This window comes from Gossypium hirsutum, chromosome D04 (genome assembly GCF_007990345.1).
Source record: "Gossypium hirsutum isolate 1008001.06 chromosome D04, Gossypium_hirsutum_v2.1, whole genome shotgun sequence".
NCBI lineage: Eukaryota > Viridiplantae > Streptophyta > Magnoliopsida > Malvales > Malvaceae > Gossypium > Gossypium hirsutum.
The window spans coordinates 49,036,458-49,054,112 of record NC_053440.1 but is presented as its reverse complement, the minus strand read 5'-3'; the positions used below and the strand labels follow the sequence as shown (position 1 = coordinate 49,054,112).

At 32.0% G+C, this 17,655-nt stretch overlaps 1 protein-coding gene across 1 annotated transcript; it reads left to right on the top strand.

The window, feature by feature from the left end:
- The first annotated feature begins 740 nt into the window (after nucleotides 1-740).
- On the top strand, nucleotides 741-1,548 carry LOC107898258 (transcription factor bHLH140). The gene has a single exon (XM_041090760.1). The coding sequence runs from the start codon at nucleotides 840-842 to the stop codon at nucleotides 1,353-1,355; it is 516 nt and encodes a 171-aa protein (XP_040946694.1). The 5' UTR covers nucleotides 741-839; the 3' UTR covers nucleotides 1,356-1,548.
- The last annotated feature ends 16,107 nt before the right edge of the window (nucleotides 1,549-17,655 follow it).

Sequence of the window (17,655 nt, the reverse complement as noted above, 5' to 3'; positions counted from 1 at the left end):
TGCTAACATGCTATATTGATTCTATTTTGATATATCCTATGCCATCTGGTTTCCATGGAAGGATTAGGTTATTGGGTTCAAACAACTTTCCTCAAAAATTCCCTTTAAAAGAAGAGCTGAGAGGTTGATATGACTGGCCGGAACCTCTATTTTCTTCTTCTTTTTTTTATTTCTACTTGAAAGTGGAGGAGAGAGTAATCGAGGGGAACACGAATAGTTATTTTCTTTCAGCAAACAGTGTGTAACCTTAGGGAAAAGCCATGCTTCGTACAATTTGGTTCCTTGGATTTAGATTTTAGACACATTTGCAACTATGTTACATCCATTTCGATTTCAGAGAAGGGCCCCCTCTCCAGGCCCCCCCTTTCCCCTCCTTATTATATATCTTCTCTCATCTTAACCAACTGACCTACATTTAAGTGCAATTTTTTTTTGTGTTTTGACAGTGGGGTCCTAGCTAGTGGGTCAGGTATCTGTCCAAAGAAAACCCGAAGTTCAGTCTTTAATAAGTATTATGTATTAGAGGTATCACCAAAGCTTTGTTTAGGATGAATCAAAAAGAAAAACAAAGGGATTAAGAAAGCAAAGCAAATACCTTTTGGCCTAGGTAGCTTTCCATGCTGGCCTAGGCCCCGAGGGGTAGTAAAACAAACACCCGTATCCTGCGCCAAAGATCGGCTGACCCACATGACGACATTTAACATTACATTACATTTCCTCGATTAATTCAAATCAAACCCACCTGCATTTCCTCCTCTATATAAACATGTGTAACGAGAGCAAGGACCCCTACCAAGCTTGTCTCTCAGTTACAAGTGCTACTAGTACTGTTGTTGGTAATGGACTACTTTCCCTCTGCTAACTTCAGCTCATCATTCATTGATGGGTCTTCTTCTGTGACAACAACCAGCAACAACAGCAGCAGCTGCAGCAAAGAGAAGAAGAAGGCTGGCAAAAAGGGCAAAGGTGCGGTAAAGCTATCGACTGATCCACAAAGTGTGGCTGCTAGAGAAAGGAGGCATCGTATCAGTGACCGGTTCAAGATCTTGCAGAGCATGGTTCCTGGTGGGACAAAGATGGACACTGTCTCCATGCTTGATGAAGCTATTCATTATGTAAAGTTCCTCAAAACTCAGATATGGCTTCACCAAGCCATGATCAACTTCGTCGATGACGACTCGTCGTCTCTCTTCTTGCCTACCTCTTTCCCTGTTGAAACAAATATTTACCCATCATCAAACCCTAACCCAAACCTTGAACCAATGCAACCGTCGCAGCTGCTGCCATTGCCGGATTCTTGCTTCCAAGGTCCCCAACAAACCATGCCTTATGATGCATACATGAGACATCAATAAGCTCTCATCTCATTATTCCATATGATTGTGTATGGTTTTGTTGTATGAATATGGTTGAATCCTGTAACAAAGTCAAATGTTGTAGCTTGTACTGGGTCAAGGAGGAATTTGATCTTCATGTTCTGCTCCATCAAGTGAGCTTTTAAAATATTTAGTGTTTCACTGTTTATAAGCAAATGATGCTAGTTCCGGCCATGGAAATATTTTGATGTACGAGCAAAAAATCATTTCCATTTCACAAGTATATTTCTGGGATTCCATCAAATATTTTTCCGGGATTCGATGGTAAAGTACAAACCAGGGACACATATCATTCTCAAACACAGATCATAATAAAAATATAGAAAAGTTGGACACGCACGTACACATTCTCTATCTAGTCATTACTATATTTGTTTTATAGCCATTAATGTTCATATATTAGATTGTGTATAAATATATATTATGTATGCATAATTTTAATTTTCATTGTTAATTCGGTATTCATGCTTTATATTGCTTGCATAGTTATATGGTGTATGGTAAACTATGGGAGGGAACTTGAATTTCAAACGATTTTTCTTTATAAAAATAATGCATTATAATAATTTTATCCCTTAATATTTATATATTTTATCAATTTAACCCATAAATTTTTAGTTAAATTTGATTATTAGCCTTTTAAAAAGAGCCCGGCTACTTGGTAATTTACATGTATTTTATGTTAATATTTTTTGAATTTTTACATTTTTTAAAATTGATTTTTTTGAATATTTTTATAATTTTATATTATTTATTAAGTGATATATAAGACAAATAATTCTATATTAGCATGGAGTACACATTAATTAACAGGCCAACATTGCTAAAAAGAATTAATGTTTTGGTTAGTATCTTCGTTAAAAAAAAGTAACTTATCTTTTATTGAAATGTTAATGTCTAAATTTAACTTTAAAAAAGAATAAAGGCCAAATTGATAAAAAAAAACATAAATATTGAGGACTAAATTTTTTACTATGACTAAAAAAACAGATAGCTTTTTCTCAAGGGTCTATTAGGAGATGAAATTGGTTCTTATGATTAAACCCAAGGTTTTTAAAATCAGACTGGTGGTTAAACCGGTTAGGCCACCGGTTCATCGGTCTGAAAGATTTGATCAATCCATCTAATTCAATTAAATAAACCATTAAAAATCTATAAAAAAGTATTAAAAATCGATCCGTACGGTCGATTTTTCTGTCCATTCAATTCGATTGATTGGTTCGATCCAGTTCAAACAACCTTGATTAAACAATGCTAGTGATAAGAATAATTACTTTAACAATGGAATTGAGCATTTCAACGTTAAAACTAAAACCATACAATATGTGTTTGGATTAATGGTGAGGTGAATTATAATGAGTAGAAATAGAAGTGATAAAAATATAAAGATGTAAAATTTTAAAAATCTCTATATATATAGATTAAACTTTGTAATTTATTTAATATTTATAAAATTAATGGATAACCGAAATTTTTAAAATAGTATATATGCCATATAATAATTTATTATTTATCATTTAAAAAATAATCGAGATATAAGACAATATGTTTATTATTGTTGTAGGTGATGAAAAAATGTATAAAGGATAGAGCCCGCACAAAAACTATAAATCTTTCAATTCTATAATGATTTTAGTTTAATTTATTGAAAGAAATAAAATTATTTAATTCTTTGTTTTATATATATTTGCTAAAAAAAATATAGAATGTGATGTACAACCCAAGTCAATTAAAAAGAAGAAGACTTATTTGATTCCATGTCAATGAGATTGAATAGAGAAAATCTTTTTAAGGATATATGATAGTAAAAATGTAATGTTTAAAGGATTAAATCAAAATTTTATCATTTTTAGGAGAGATGTAATGATTAAATATTATATGTTGATGCAGAGGAAAGGCTGTAATGCAAGCAAATTATACATTAAAAAGTGAAGCGAGGTTACTTTTGATTTGGCCGAGATTATTGTTAATTATAGGAGGCAGTGCCAAGCTTTGCTTGCTGGTCCCTTCCATTTACCCCTCTTTTTTTTTAACTTTTTCTTTTATTTTTTTTGTGCTTTTATAAGTTCCTATCAATCTTTGTATTTTCTTTCTAAAAGAAATGGTCAAATTTGAAAATTTTAATAAAAAAGCATGCCAACTGGTTAAACCCTATCAATTTCAAATTTTTAGAATCTTAAACCCTTTTCTAAATTTTAAATATTAGTATTCAAATATTTTAATCCACGATAATACTTTTTATTATTAAATTTATATTAATTTTTTGTTATTTATAATATTTATCACATTTATAAATAAAAATTTTAATTTTATCGAAATACTTGGTTAAAAAAGTTATTTGATAAGAAAATTTATCATACTATTATTTGATTTTTTTTAAGAAAAACTTTTTGTCACACGAATTTATATAATAATAAATTAAAATTTTAAAATCTATGTTGAATTACTTTTCTTTTAAATATATTACTTTAATTTTAAATTTCATTTTTTATATATTACATTTTTTTGGGTACAGTACAAATTGGGAGGGGATGATGTTACTAAGTTTTGAATGCTACACATTGCTGTTTTTGGTTATGCACAGTTTTTAAAGGTTAAACGACCTATACTCCTATATGGATTCAACTTGTGTGGCAAGGTTAAATATTATTTCTTTAACAAGTGAGTTGCACCTTGAACTTTTCAAGTGAAATCAAACGGGATACGGGTCACTCTAACATTATTGTTATAGATTTTTTTTAATAAGTGGTTGGGTGCAATGGTTGCAACAGCTTGTATCCGATTCGATTTACCAGAACTAGATATAGGATGCCACAAAACACAAATACTTAACAGAATTTTTCATTAGGTGAAAACTAAACTAAACATGCTTCTTATTTGTTTATAACCTTTTTAAGTCAAAAGATCTTAAAAGTAGCATTTACTAAATACAACGGATTTTCAAAATGGCTTTATATATTACAACTTAAAACTTTGCTAAAATTCAGTTATTCATGGTGTAAAGTACTTTTCACTTAATATCCAAAAATGTCCTTCTATATGCATAATATTGCTCTACCATCATAGCGCATGCCTGGCTTGGTCCCCTCAGGCGCACTGGTCCCATTTCTAGAATCATGCATCACAAATAAACTCCTGTAAGTTCAATAGAACTTAGTGATTCTCAACCATTATTACCTTTAGATTGTGTTGTTGGATTCCTTGACTCAGGAATTTCTAGACTTTCTTTCAAACTTTGGAGGATATGTTTTTGATTCCTGGTGGATAACTAGACACCAACCTCTAACTTGAACACCTTATACACACTCCACTCGATTGGCAGATCATAGGCTTCCCACCTTATAGCGACTCCTATTTCTCAATCGCCTAGAGATAAAGGTTGAATACATTTCTCAAAATGATAGGCATACAGACTCTACTCTTGACGAATTCTTATAAAAGCTTTAATAGTTGTCATATCACCAATTACATCGTTTCTTCAAGTTGATCCAAATAACGAACTTGGTTCGATGAAGAAAATATCTTAGATCCCTAATAGGACTCAATGACTTCGATAAAAAAATGTGAGAGCTTCCAGATTTGGCAGACACTTACACCACTCATAATTACATATATGCCAAGCTCTCTTTCTGACCTAGCAAATTACTAAAGTGAATTCATCAGTCGAGCAGACTGCTAAGAACTCTTTCAAAAAATGCTTCAAAGGCATACCCAGATCTCTCCACAAAGGCAGACTAACAACTCGCCACTTAGGCATGACAGAATTCACCCGACAAGCTTTCCAGATTGTCACATCCCAAAATTAGGGCTAAAAGAAATAATGATAAAATTTAGATTTTTATATTCAAAGCAAAGTAAGAATAGGGTAAGCAAAATTAAAATGCCTTAAAATTTATTTTTGATAAGGAAATAACAAGAATAGACCACTAAACTTGATGGTTAGGCATTAGGCAAAGCTAAAGTCTTAGGTTCAAACCCACTTGATTGCACGCTTTGTTGATTTTTTTTTACAGTTCCCCTAATGCTTGGTCAAAACCCTTAAAAGCAATTTCTCTAAAGCTAAGAACAAGAATGAGTTTGTTGGTTCAATGGTTAAGACTTAACATTCCCTTTGGTCCCAAGTTTGAAACCCCTTGTGCACTTTTAGCCAAAATATTTTATTTTCTTATTTTTACCCCATAAAGTACCAAATTTTCTAGCCAACCCTAACCGAAAAATGTTTTTTTTTTAAATTTAGTCATTAATTTAAAAAACCCTAATTTTAAACTAATTCTTAATCCTATTACAATTAGGGAAGAAAAGTTTTATAAATAGTCGATCTTTTCAAAAACCTAGAATCCATATTTAGAATATTTTTCAAGAAAAGCTATCAAAATTCTCTTTTCTTTTCTTTTTATTGTTGAAACCCTCATTAAAATTAGGGTTTTTAAAAGATTTCAAGGTTTTCAATTTCATCCCTCTCCTCCTAGTGATTGTCAATTTCTTCATCCAAAAATTAAGGTTTTTGTGTCTTCAATTAGGTGTGGGTCTAACTTAGACCATTGTGTATGATTAATTAATTAGGGTAATCTGTTATACAAACCCATGTATACGAACCCCCATGTATGCAAACCCCATATATACGAAACCCCATGTATACGAACCCTTAGGTATGTGAACCCTTATGAATGCGAACCCCTTAGGTGAACTATTAAGCGAACCCCTATATGGACTGTCACGTGAACCTTTGCATAAATAGGTATACAAGCGAACTCAGTTATAAGTGATATGCGAACCCATATACAAACCATTATATGATTTAGTATGCGACCTCTTACAATATATAATACGAACCTTATATCTTATGTGAACCCTATATATTATGCGAACCTATATGAAAATCTTTTATATGATTTAGTATATGATCTCTTACCATAAATTATGCGAACCCATATGCAAACCCTTATATGACTTAGTATGTGATCTCTTACTATATATTATGCGAACCCTATATGGAAGCCCTTATGGATTTAGTATGAGAACCCCTATTTGTTTTAATATGCGAACCCTTATGGATTTCATATTCGAACCCCCGTACGATTATGTATATGAACCCCCATGTAATTTATTATGCGAACCATTATGTGATTTAGTATGCGAACCTTATATGCGAACCCTACATGCAAACTCTATATGTGCAAACCCTATATGTGAAACATGTATGTGCGAACCCTAAATGTGAACATGTTATGTATGTGTTAGCCGAACTAGCATGTTAGTAACCTAATGTTAGAATACTACTGCAAGTTTTTTAGTTTGCATAAAGAAACTGTATATGTGAAATTGTTATAAATGAATGCATGAATACATACCATTGATGATAGTATGAAATAATAAATGTGTTTGTCAAGCATAGCACCGATTGGTGATAAATAACATGATATGCTGAGTTTATTTGCATGATTACATAAAATTTAGGTATGGAGGACAGATGAGTTCCGCAGGAGAAAGTGGCAATTTAAGTCCACACCGAAAGTCAGTATTACACAAAGTAGGCAGCAATGTCATCGAAACTGATTAAACTCGGATAATAGTTTAAAAAGCCATCAAAACTGGGCAAACCAGGATGGTAAGTTATTCTAGTAAAAGTCATCGTCACAGATGATAAGTGAACAACCATCTTCATTTGGAAATCCAGGATGGTTAGTTACTGAAATCTATTTTGGAATGTCGAGTGATGCTCGAAGGCAAATAGGATGGATGGGTGGGAATTTAAAATTATAATTGCATTACATCATGAACATAACTTGTACATGCATTGATTTATTGAATGTCCCTTATAGTATGCTTAATTTGCTATGATGTTTTAAATTGAGTCTTTATCGTTTGAACAATTATGTAATGGTTTAAAAATTAAACTCACATTGGGTTGTCATAAGCTCACTCCCCCTTTTTCTTACCTCTCAAGTAACACAAAAAACTAGGACTTGAATTAGCATCGAAGGAACCTCGGACTAGCATCATGTTTTATTATTATTTATTATTATGTTACATTGAAGTTTTTTTTAATCGTTTTATTGGTTTGTTAATTGGGTTGTAAGCTATTATTTATTTATTGCTTTGTTAACTGTGGTTTGGGATTATTTAGCTTATAAATTTTAAGCATGAAATTTAGTTATTACTTTGATTATTGCATGCTAATTGGTTTAGAAAACCATTATTCTTATTATTGATTTCTGTTGCTTTGCAAAATACTTAAAGTTTTGATAAGTCTTTTAAAACCATAAATCGTTTGCTCAAAAATAACTTCACGTTACTAATATTGTAGATAGATTACTGAGTAAAGCCAGATTAATTAATTAATGTATTTCTTAAAAAAAAAGAGCGGTTTTCATCCAATTCAACTCAAACAAAAAATAACTTTACTGGATCACTTCAGTGATCAATGTAATGCCTTTGACTTAGTCAAAACTCCTAAGCCTGGTTAAGGGTTTTACATTTGGTAAGTTATTGTAGTAAAAGTTATCATCATGAATGACAAGTGAATGACCATCGTTATCAGGAAATCCGAGATGGTCAGTTACTGAAATGTGTTTTGGAGTGTCGAGCGATGCTCGGGGGCAGATAAGATGGATGGGTGGCAATTTAAAATTATAATTGCATTGCATCATGAACATAACGTGTACATGCATTGATTAACTGAATGCCCCTTATATTATGCTTAATTTGTTATGATGTTTTAAATTGAATGTTTTACCGTTTGAAGAATTATATGTAATGGTTTAAAAATTAAACTCACATTGGGTTGTCATAAGCTCACTCCCCATTTTCCTTACCTCTCAGGTAACACAGAAAACTAGGACTCGGATTGACATCAGAGGAACCTTGGACTAGCATCTCATTTTATTATTTATTATTATGTTCCATTGAAGTTTTCCTTAATCGATTTATTGGTTTGTTAATTGGGTCGTAAGCTATTAATTATATATTGCTTTCATAATTGTGGTTTGAGATTATTTAGCTTATAAATTTTTAAGCATGACATTTAGTTATTACTCTAATTATTGCATGTTAATTGGTTTAGAAAATTATTATCCTTATTATTGGTTTCTGTTGCTTTGCAAAATACTTAAAGTTTTGATAAGTCTTTTAAAACCATAAACCGTTTTCTCAAAAAAAATTCACATTAATAATATTGTAGATAGATTACTAAGTAAATTCAGATTAATTAATGAATGTCTTTCCTAAAAACAAAAGAGTGATTTTCATACAATTCAACTCAAGCAAAAGAATGGCTTTACTGGATTACTTTGGTGATCAATGTAACGCATTTAACTTACTCGAAACTCCTAATCCAAATCGGGGGTGTTACATTTGGTAAGTTATTGTATTAAAATTCATCGTCACAGATGATAAGTGAACGACCATCGTCACCGGGAAATCCAAGATGGTCAATTACTGAAATGTGTTTTCAAGTGTCGAGCGATGCTCGAGGGCAAATAGGATGGATGAGTGGGAATTTAAAATTATAATTGCATTGCATCATGGACATAACTTGTACATGCATTGATTTATTGAATGTCTCTTATATTATATTTAATTTGCTATGATGTTTTAAATTGAATGCTTTGTCGTTTGAACAATTATATGTAATGGTTTAAAAATTAGACTTGCATTGGGCTGTCATAAGCCCACTCCCTATTTTTCTTAACTCTCAGGTAACACAGAAAACTAGGACACGGATTAGCATCGGAGAAACCTCAGACTAGCATCTCGTTTAGTATTATTTTTTATTATGTTTCATTGAAGTTTTCCTTAATCGTTTTATTGGTGGTGTGTCGTGATGCTAACTAAAAATTTAACTAAGGCAAGTGCACCTATCAATTAATAGTATATCTACGGTGAGAAAAGATATTGTTCCCACAAAGACTAGAAGTACTAGTAATTATCGTCTTTCTATTATTTAACCTAATAATTTGAGTAATTAATTAAAAACTAAAATTAATTAAATTAATTAACTAACTGACACGATAAAAAACAAATCAATAAAGTAATCGAGTAACAACCAAAAAGCAGAATAATACTCAGGAAAGAATTCACCTAGATTTCATCTGTCACTATCAATCTAAATTACGCAATTTCTTCACTTAGTACCTTAAACCGTAAAAATCCTTAAATTATGCTAATATCTCTTTTGAGCATAAGAGAAATTGGCTTTAGGTTGATTATTTGAAATTTATTTCTAATTAAAACCGATATTTTTGCATTAACTCGTGCTATGGGTTCCCCTATTAGATATTATTCTAATCTGGTAGATTTATATCGTCCTATTTTTAGGATTGCATGCAACTCCACTCAACTATGAAAGATCTACTCTTAATCAGAGTCTATTCAACTATCGAATTAAGCACATAAAACATGGATTAATAATCTAGAAATAACAAACCAACAATTAAGCACACATAATTGAGAACAAGAAACTAAGTATTTATTGCGTAAAATAAAAATCAAACAACAGAATCCATCATAGGGTTCATCTCCCCTATGTATTTAGAAAATTAGTTCATGCTTGAAAATAAAAATATTCAAGACATAGTATAACTAAAAGAAATAAAGAAATTCATGATAACTTCCTAAGAAATCAACTGGGAATCTTCAATCTTGACGAAAATTTACTTCAAAGTCGGCTTTAATGGTGTTTTTCGAGTTGTTTTCTTAAATATTCTCTAACGACTCACTCCTATCTTCTTATTTTTGTCATATATATGTTCGAGAATGCCTAAAAAACTAAAAATCATGATTTTTCGTTGTTCGATGCACAATCCCATGAAATTGACATGGCCTACCACACACTCGTGTGAGTCACATGGTCGTGTGGTCTGGCCGTGTGGCTTCTGCAGCTTGCTCCGACACTCTGATTTTCGCTCCTTTTGCTCATAAGTGCTCTATTAAGCACTACAACATGAGTTTAAAGGATTAAGAGCATAAAATTCAAAATTAACATCAAAAAATCGCCCAAAACACATTAAGAATGAGGTTTAAACATGTTACTTTTAGCATTTATCTATTGGTTTGTTAATTGGGTCGTGAGCTATTAATTATTTATTGTTTTCATAACTGTGCTTTGGGATTATTTAGCTTATAAATTTTTATGCATGAAATTTAGTTATTACTCTTATTATTGCATGTTAATTGGTTTAGAAAACTATTTTTCTTATTATTATTTTCCGCTACTGTGCAAAATACTTAAAGTTTTGATAAGTCTTATAAAGCCATAAATCGTTTTCTCAAAAAAACTTCAAGTTAATAATATTGTAATAGATTACTAAGTAAAGTTGGATTAATTAATAAATGTTTTTCTTAAAAAAATAGTGACTTTCATACAATTCAACTCAAGCTAAAGAATGGCTTTACTGGATCACTTCGGTGATCAATTTAACGCATTTGACTTAGTCGAAACTCCTAAGCCGGGTCGGGGGTGTTACACAGACATTACACCACTTAGGCTTTTTAGGTACCCTACCATAAAGGCTTTACAGGTGACTCGCTATAGAGGCTTCCCAAATAAATCACAGCAGAGGCATTACAAGGGACTTGCTACAGAGGTTTCCCAAATAAATTGTTACAAAGGTTTTATAGAGGACTCGCCATAGAGGCCTCACATAAAATATCGTGTTTGACAATATGGATTTGCCTAAACTCAGTATTACCTAAGGTTTGCCCATCATTGCTCCCGAGACACACAAAAACCCTAGTAGATAATTGTAGTTCATCGGTCATTTCCAGAATATGTCATGGCCATGGTCTTTTCACATAATTGTCACACTGACCTTTTCCCTTGTTTATTGTCCTGGTGGATCTCGTGTTTACGGTCCCGGCAGAATACATATTGCCATATTGGCCTTTGTGTTTACTATCCCGATGGACATCATCAAAGCACCATTGTGAGGTCCATTATCATATCACATACTTTCCCGACACTCCGTTCGAACCCCCTTATCGCCAACTATACTTTGTCATGCATCACTCGGATAACTTATTAGACACATTTACCCAAATTTCATTCTTACTCTTAACAGAATTTTACTTCCAAACACATGATTTCCCATACAAACTTACCACATATCATCATTTTTATGTAGCACATCGTACACGTCAATACATACATGCAAATGCTTCCCAAATAACACAAAAACATACATATTATGATTCCTCAAAAGATATGTTTATCTATATGTGTGGCAATCATACAAAGAATCATAATAACATAGCACATAGAAGATGGGTCCAGAGACTCACCATTACCTTTGTCTAAAGCTTCTATTTCAATTGTCCGTCCCAAACCAACAGCAGCAACTACTTAAAAGATCATAAAATTTCCATTAGAAACCCCATTACAAATAGTTTACTATTGTTCAACTGCATACGAACCCAAACAGGACCTTCCACTTCTACCCTATTGTTCTTACACCCTTTGACATCCTTACTCTTCAATAATCGTAACATAAAGATCTATAAGACTTACCAAAAGGTTGAATCATCCACTAGATAAACGAATCCTAGATCTAGCTTAATAAAGAAGAAGAAGAAGAAGAAGAAGAAGAAGAGAACATTTTTGTTAGAAAGAAGGACCAAAACATAGAGTAGAAAGAAAAGCCATCTAGCATGTCTTCCTTCTTCACTAGATATAAACTCCATGTCCCCCTTTTGTGGACTTTGACAAGTGACAATGCTTACCTAACCCAATCTCCTGGTTTTCCTACAAAAACCTGAAGGATGGTAAAGAAAATCTGGCGAAGATATTTGTTACTGCTTGACCAATCATGGGGAGGGTCAAATTAATCCAACTGACTCTCAACTAATCTTGTAATGAGAACCAACTTGGACGTCACTCAAGCAAACTGAGTATACTATACTTTTGGCGAAGATTTGCTTATGACATGGCCTTAAAGACAATTAAGTCTCCTATAGCATTCGCACACACTTGATAGGCTCATTATACCCAACCAAAACTCTAAGGCGTACTCTTCCTTAAGTGTACCCATTCTCGATCGAATTCTTTCTTCACTTGAAGATACCCTGAAATTAAATCCTTAGATACACCAACAGGTGAATACTTTAACGCTAATCTGTGTCATTAGGCTAACAGGGTGATGGATTATGCTACCACAGCACACCAAATAGTCTACATACATACTCTACTCATCTTTTTGGATTCGTCGATTTTGGGGTGTGATAATGGTAAGGAACATTGCAATTCCAAAGGGAGGATCTGGGTTCGAACCTTGGAGATGACATTGTTGGGAGGATCAACCACGAACCTCGAACATGGACCATAAAACGGACATAAAGAATATCAAAAAAATATTTCTCAGTTTCGATTTTCATAAACTATGATCATTCTTGTTTTTATTATAATTTATATATGGGATACTGCCATATTTGATACCTATACTTTCATAAATTATCCAATGTGTTACTTGAACTACCAATTTGTGTATTATTTGGTACACGTACTTTTATAAAAGGTCTAATATGGTACCTGTATTTTGAAAATATCCAATGTGATACCTAAACTATCAATTTGTTTATTATTTGGTACATTTACTTTCATAAATGTCCAATACGGTACCTATACTTTGAAAATTTTCAATGTGATATCTAAGATATCAATTTGTGTATTATTATGTTACCTAGAGTTGTTAACAACCTTAGTAAATACTAAATCAACCAATGAAAATTTGACACATAATTTTTTTTCCAAATCATCAATTCCACATAGATAATATAACATTAAGTGAAAAGATAAACAACATAAGTTTATCTTTAAAAAAATCAATTTCATTGCTTGAGATCTTCTTCATGAGAGATTTGAAGAGTAAAGTAGTAATAGTTTTGGGCTTGCAATTTTTAACTCAAAATTTCTTCAATTTTTTAAAAACTGTAAATTTTACAAAAATTTTTTGAAATTTATATAAGCTAAAATTTCCCAAAATTTATTTCTCTTGCCTGACTTATTGAGCTTGAATGGGAGGTTGAATAACTAGATCTACCATGAGATTCTCCAAGTTTTTCTTTTGAAATGATTGGGTTCATCTTAAACTAATAAGGTGAAATTATTGAAAGAAAATTTGGAAAAAAATCAATATCAAATTTCTACAATTAGGATTTCATTTGGAGTAAACTTGACTTAAAATAGGAAGCTCATTGGAGAAGATAATTTTAGTATTTACTTTAATAGAGGATATGACATTTTTACTTACTTCTTTTTTTTATTAACTATATATGTGTTTTAGGTTTAGTTTTTTTTTCTTTTAAAAAAATTAATTTAGTTTAATATTTTTGTTTTATTTAGTTTTTCACATAATAATATATAATATATGTGAAATTGATGATTTGGAAAAAGAAAAGTTTCCACATGTTAAAATTTAATTGGTTGATTTAGCATTCACTAACGGTGTTAATTCCATCTACCATAATAATACACAAATTAATAGTTAATATATCACATTGGACATTTTTATGAAAATACAAGTACCAAATGATACACAAATTGATAGTTTAGTTGCCACATTAAACATTTTATAAAAGTAATGGTACCGAATGTGACATTATCCATTTCTAAATTAATAGTTAAATATATTATGTTGAAATAAATTTACAAATCATAATTATAATTATAATTAATATACTAATAAATAAATCTTAGAGTAAATATAATAATTTTAATTTTAAAGTATGACTTTTGTTAGCAAAAAAAGAGATATTTTTATTTTTAATTAAACTTATATTTTATTTAGAAAAAAATATGAAATTTATTAAAATAATAAAAACAAAAGATAAATTAGTCCAAAATTTAAGATTACATCCATAATCTAATATCATCTTGTTAAAAACTGAACGTCGATAACGCAATGTAGAAAGATCGCAAGAAAAAAGAAAGAAAAAATAGAACACACAGATTTTACGTAGAAACCCTTTCAGGAAAAAACCACAGGCAGAGAAGAAGAAAATTCACTAATGTCGAATTCGAATGATACAAGAGGAGTTTCAACTACATCTATTTATAGGTTGAAAATACCTAATTCTAATCAATGTCAAATATATTATGCTAATCAATACTAAATCTTCTGCAAAGAAAATATATTTTGTTTAACTTGACTTGCAAGCAATCTCTTAGAATTTGGATCACACAACTCTAACAATCTCCACCTTGACACGAATTCTCAACGAACATGTTCTTAACCATGAATTCTCAACGAACAAGTTCTTCACCTCTTCCACGAAACCCCTTAAGGGTATTCTTCAACAACGAACACCAACCAAGTTCAGCAATGCTCGAACTTGATTATAGGAAGTGACTTAGTCATCATATCTGTAGGATTATCATGAGTACTAACTTTGCTCATAACAATATCACCATGAGTAATAATATCACACACAAAATGATACCGAACGTCAATGTGTTTTGTTCTCTCATGAAACATTTGATCCTTCGTAAGGAAGATGGCACTCTGACTATTACAAAACATTGTACTGATCTGAAGGTTTTTACTGAGTTTACCACAGAGTCCCTTTAACCAAATAGCTTATTTACAAGCCTCGGCAATTGACATGCACTCAGCTTTAGTAGTAGACAAAGCAACTATAGTTTGTAAGGTGGATTTCCAACTGATTGCGTAACCTCCAATAGTAAAGACATACCCGTGAAAGATTTTTTTTATCAAGGCGTTCAGCAAAATCAGAATCAACATACCCAATGACTCCATCCCTAGTTCATCTAAACTATAAGCAAACATCAGTAGTACCTCGTAAGTATCTGAGAATCCACTAAACTGTTTTCTAATTTCTGGGATTCGCCATATATCTACTAACTGTACTAACTGCGTATGATAAATCTCGACGTTAGAAAACCATAGCATACATGAGAGATCCTATTGCACTAAAATATGGAACATATGCCATGTAGTCAATCTCATCATTTGATTGAGGAGACAAAGCTGATGAAAGCCTGAGGTGGGCTACTCATGAAGTACTAACAGGCTCAGCATTCTACATATTAAACCTGTGAAGATTTTTCTCAATGTACCCTTTCTGGCTTAGGTACAATTTACATGATTTTCTATCTCTGGAAATCTTCATCCCAAGTATCCTCTTTGTTGCTCCCAAATATTTCATCTCAAATTCTTTACTAAGTTGGGCTTTGACCTTTCTTATCTCTCATTCATCTTTGGCTGCTATCAACATGTCATCAACATATAGGAGTAGATACATAAAATAACCATCATTATTTTTCTTAAAATAAACACAACTATCAAAGCTGCTCCTTTTGAAATCATAAGTAGTCATAAAAGAATCATACCTCTTTTATCACTGCCTTGGTGACTGTTTCAAGCCATAAAGAGACTTGTTCAATAAGTAAACATAGTCCTCCCTTTCTGAGATTATAAAACTCTCAGGTTTTTGCATGTAAATATCTTCTACAAGTTCTCCATGTAAGAACGTTATTTTTACATCTAATTGTTCAAGCTCCAAATCATTCATGGCCACAATATCAAGCAAGGCTCGAATCAAACTATGTTTCACAATTGAAGAAAACACATTTGTAAAGTTTACACCTGGAATTTTATTGTAAATATTTGCAACCAACCTTACTTTATTTCTGGATTTTTCAATTCTTGGGGTCCCTTCTTTCTTCTTGAACACCCATTTACAACGAACTACCTTTTTACCCATAAGAAGCTTCACTAGATCCCATGTTCTATTCTTATAGAGTGATTCCATATTCTATTCTTATGGAGTGATTCCATCTCTTCTTGCATGGAGAACATCCACTTTCCCGAATCTTCACAGCTAACTACTTCAAAATAAGTAGATGACTCTTGATTTACATCTATATATTCAACCACGTTTAAAGCATAAGCAACTAGATCAGCTTTGGTGTACCTCTTTGGAGGTATAATTTCTCTTCTAGGTTTGTTCTTGGCAATAGAATATTGTGGTGAAAAAGCAACTCTACTTTGAGTTTCTATATAAACATGATGAGTAGACTATTGTAGATTTTGGACCAATCTATAGCTCCACCTGTTTCACATGTGTGCTTGGACTTTGCTAATCTTTATTGTTTTAAGAGATAAGTTAGGCAACATAGTAGTTTCATAAAAAATAACATCTTTTCTAATCACAACTTTTCTATTTTCAGGACACCATAACTTATATCCTTTAACACCGGTCTTATAACCAAGAAAAACACATTTAATGGATTTAAGTTCCAATTTCTCATTATTAACATGAGCATACACAGGACACCCTAAAATATTCAAATCAGAATAATCAGTAGGATTACCAGACCATACCTCTTGTGGAGTCTTTTTCTCAATGGCAATGGTCAAAGACCGATTAATCAAAAAATATGCAGTAGAGGTCGCTTCAGTCTAAAACGACTTCGGTAAACAAGCATCCAAAAACATACATCGAACATTTTCCATGATTATTCAATTCATTCATTCTATGACACCATTTTTCTATGGAGTATGACGAACTCTCAAGTGTCTCACGATTTCTTCTAATTTTCACAATTTATTAAACTCATCAAAACAAAATTCCAAGCCATTATCTATGCGAAGGTGTTTTATCTATTTTCCTATCTACTTCTCTATTATAGTTTTCCAAGACTTAAATATGGAAAACACATCACTTTTCTACTTTAGAAAGAATGTCCAAACCAATCTAGAAAAATCATCAATTATCGTCAGCATATAATTAGCACCACCCCTTGAAGACACTCTAGATGGTCCCCAAAAATAAGAATGAATATAATCCAGCATTCTCTTCATGTTATGGATTCCTCTGGTGAATCGAACTCTCTTTTACTTCCAAAAAACACAGTGCTCATAGAACTTCAGTTTGCTAATGCCTTGTCTATAACGAAGTCCTCTTTTGTTCAATTCTGTCATGTCGTTCTCACTCACATGCACTAGACGCAAATGTCAAAGTCTAGTAACATCATTATCTAATAAGGAAGTGGAAGCGATTGTTGCAACACCAGTAACAATTGAACCTTGCAAAACATATAACTTGGCAGTCTTTCTCTGTCATTTCATCATAATGACGGAACCCTTTCTAATTTTCAGAACCTCACTTTCAGCTATGTATTTGTGCCCCTTTGAATCAAAAGTACTCAACTAAGTGTTTGAAGATCTCAATTTACCCTTAGATTTACCGCGAGGATTTTGTTCCAGTGTCCTCCCACGATTATCATCAGTATTTTGTTCTTGTCTTCCACGAAGAATGAGACTCT

Bases quoted from the DNA above. Each gene is read 5' to 3' on its own strand.
- LOC107898258 (XM_041090760.1), top strand. From the start codon at position 840: ATGGACTACTTTCCCTCTGCTAACTTCAGCTCATCATTCATTGATGGG.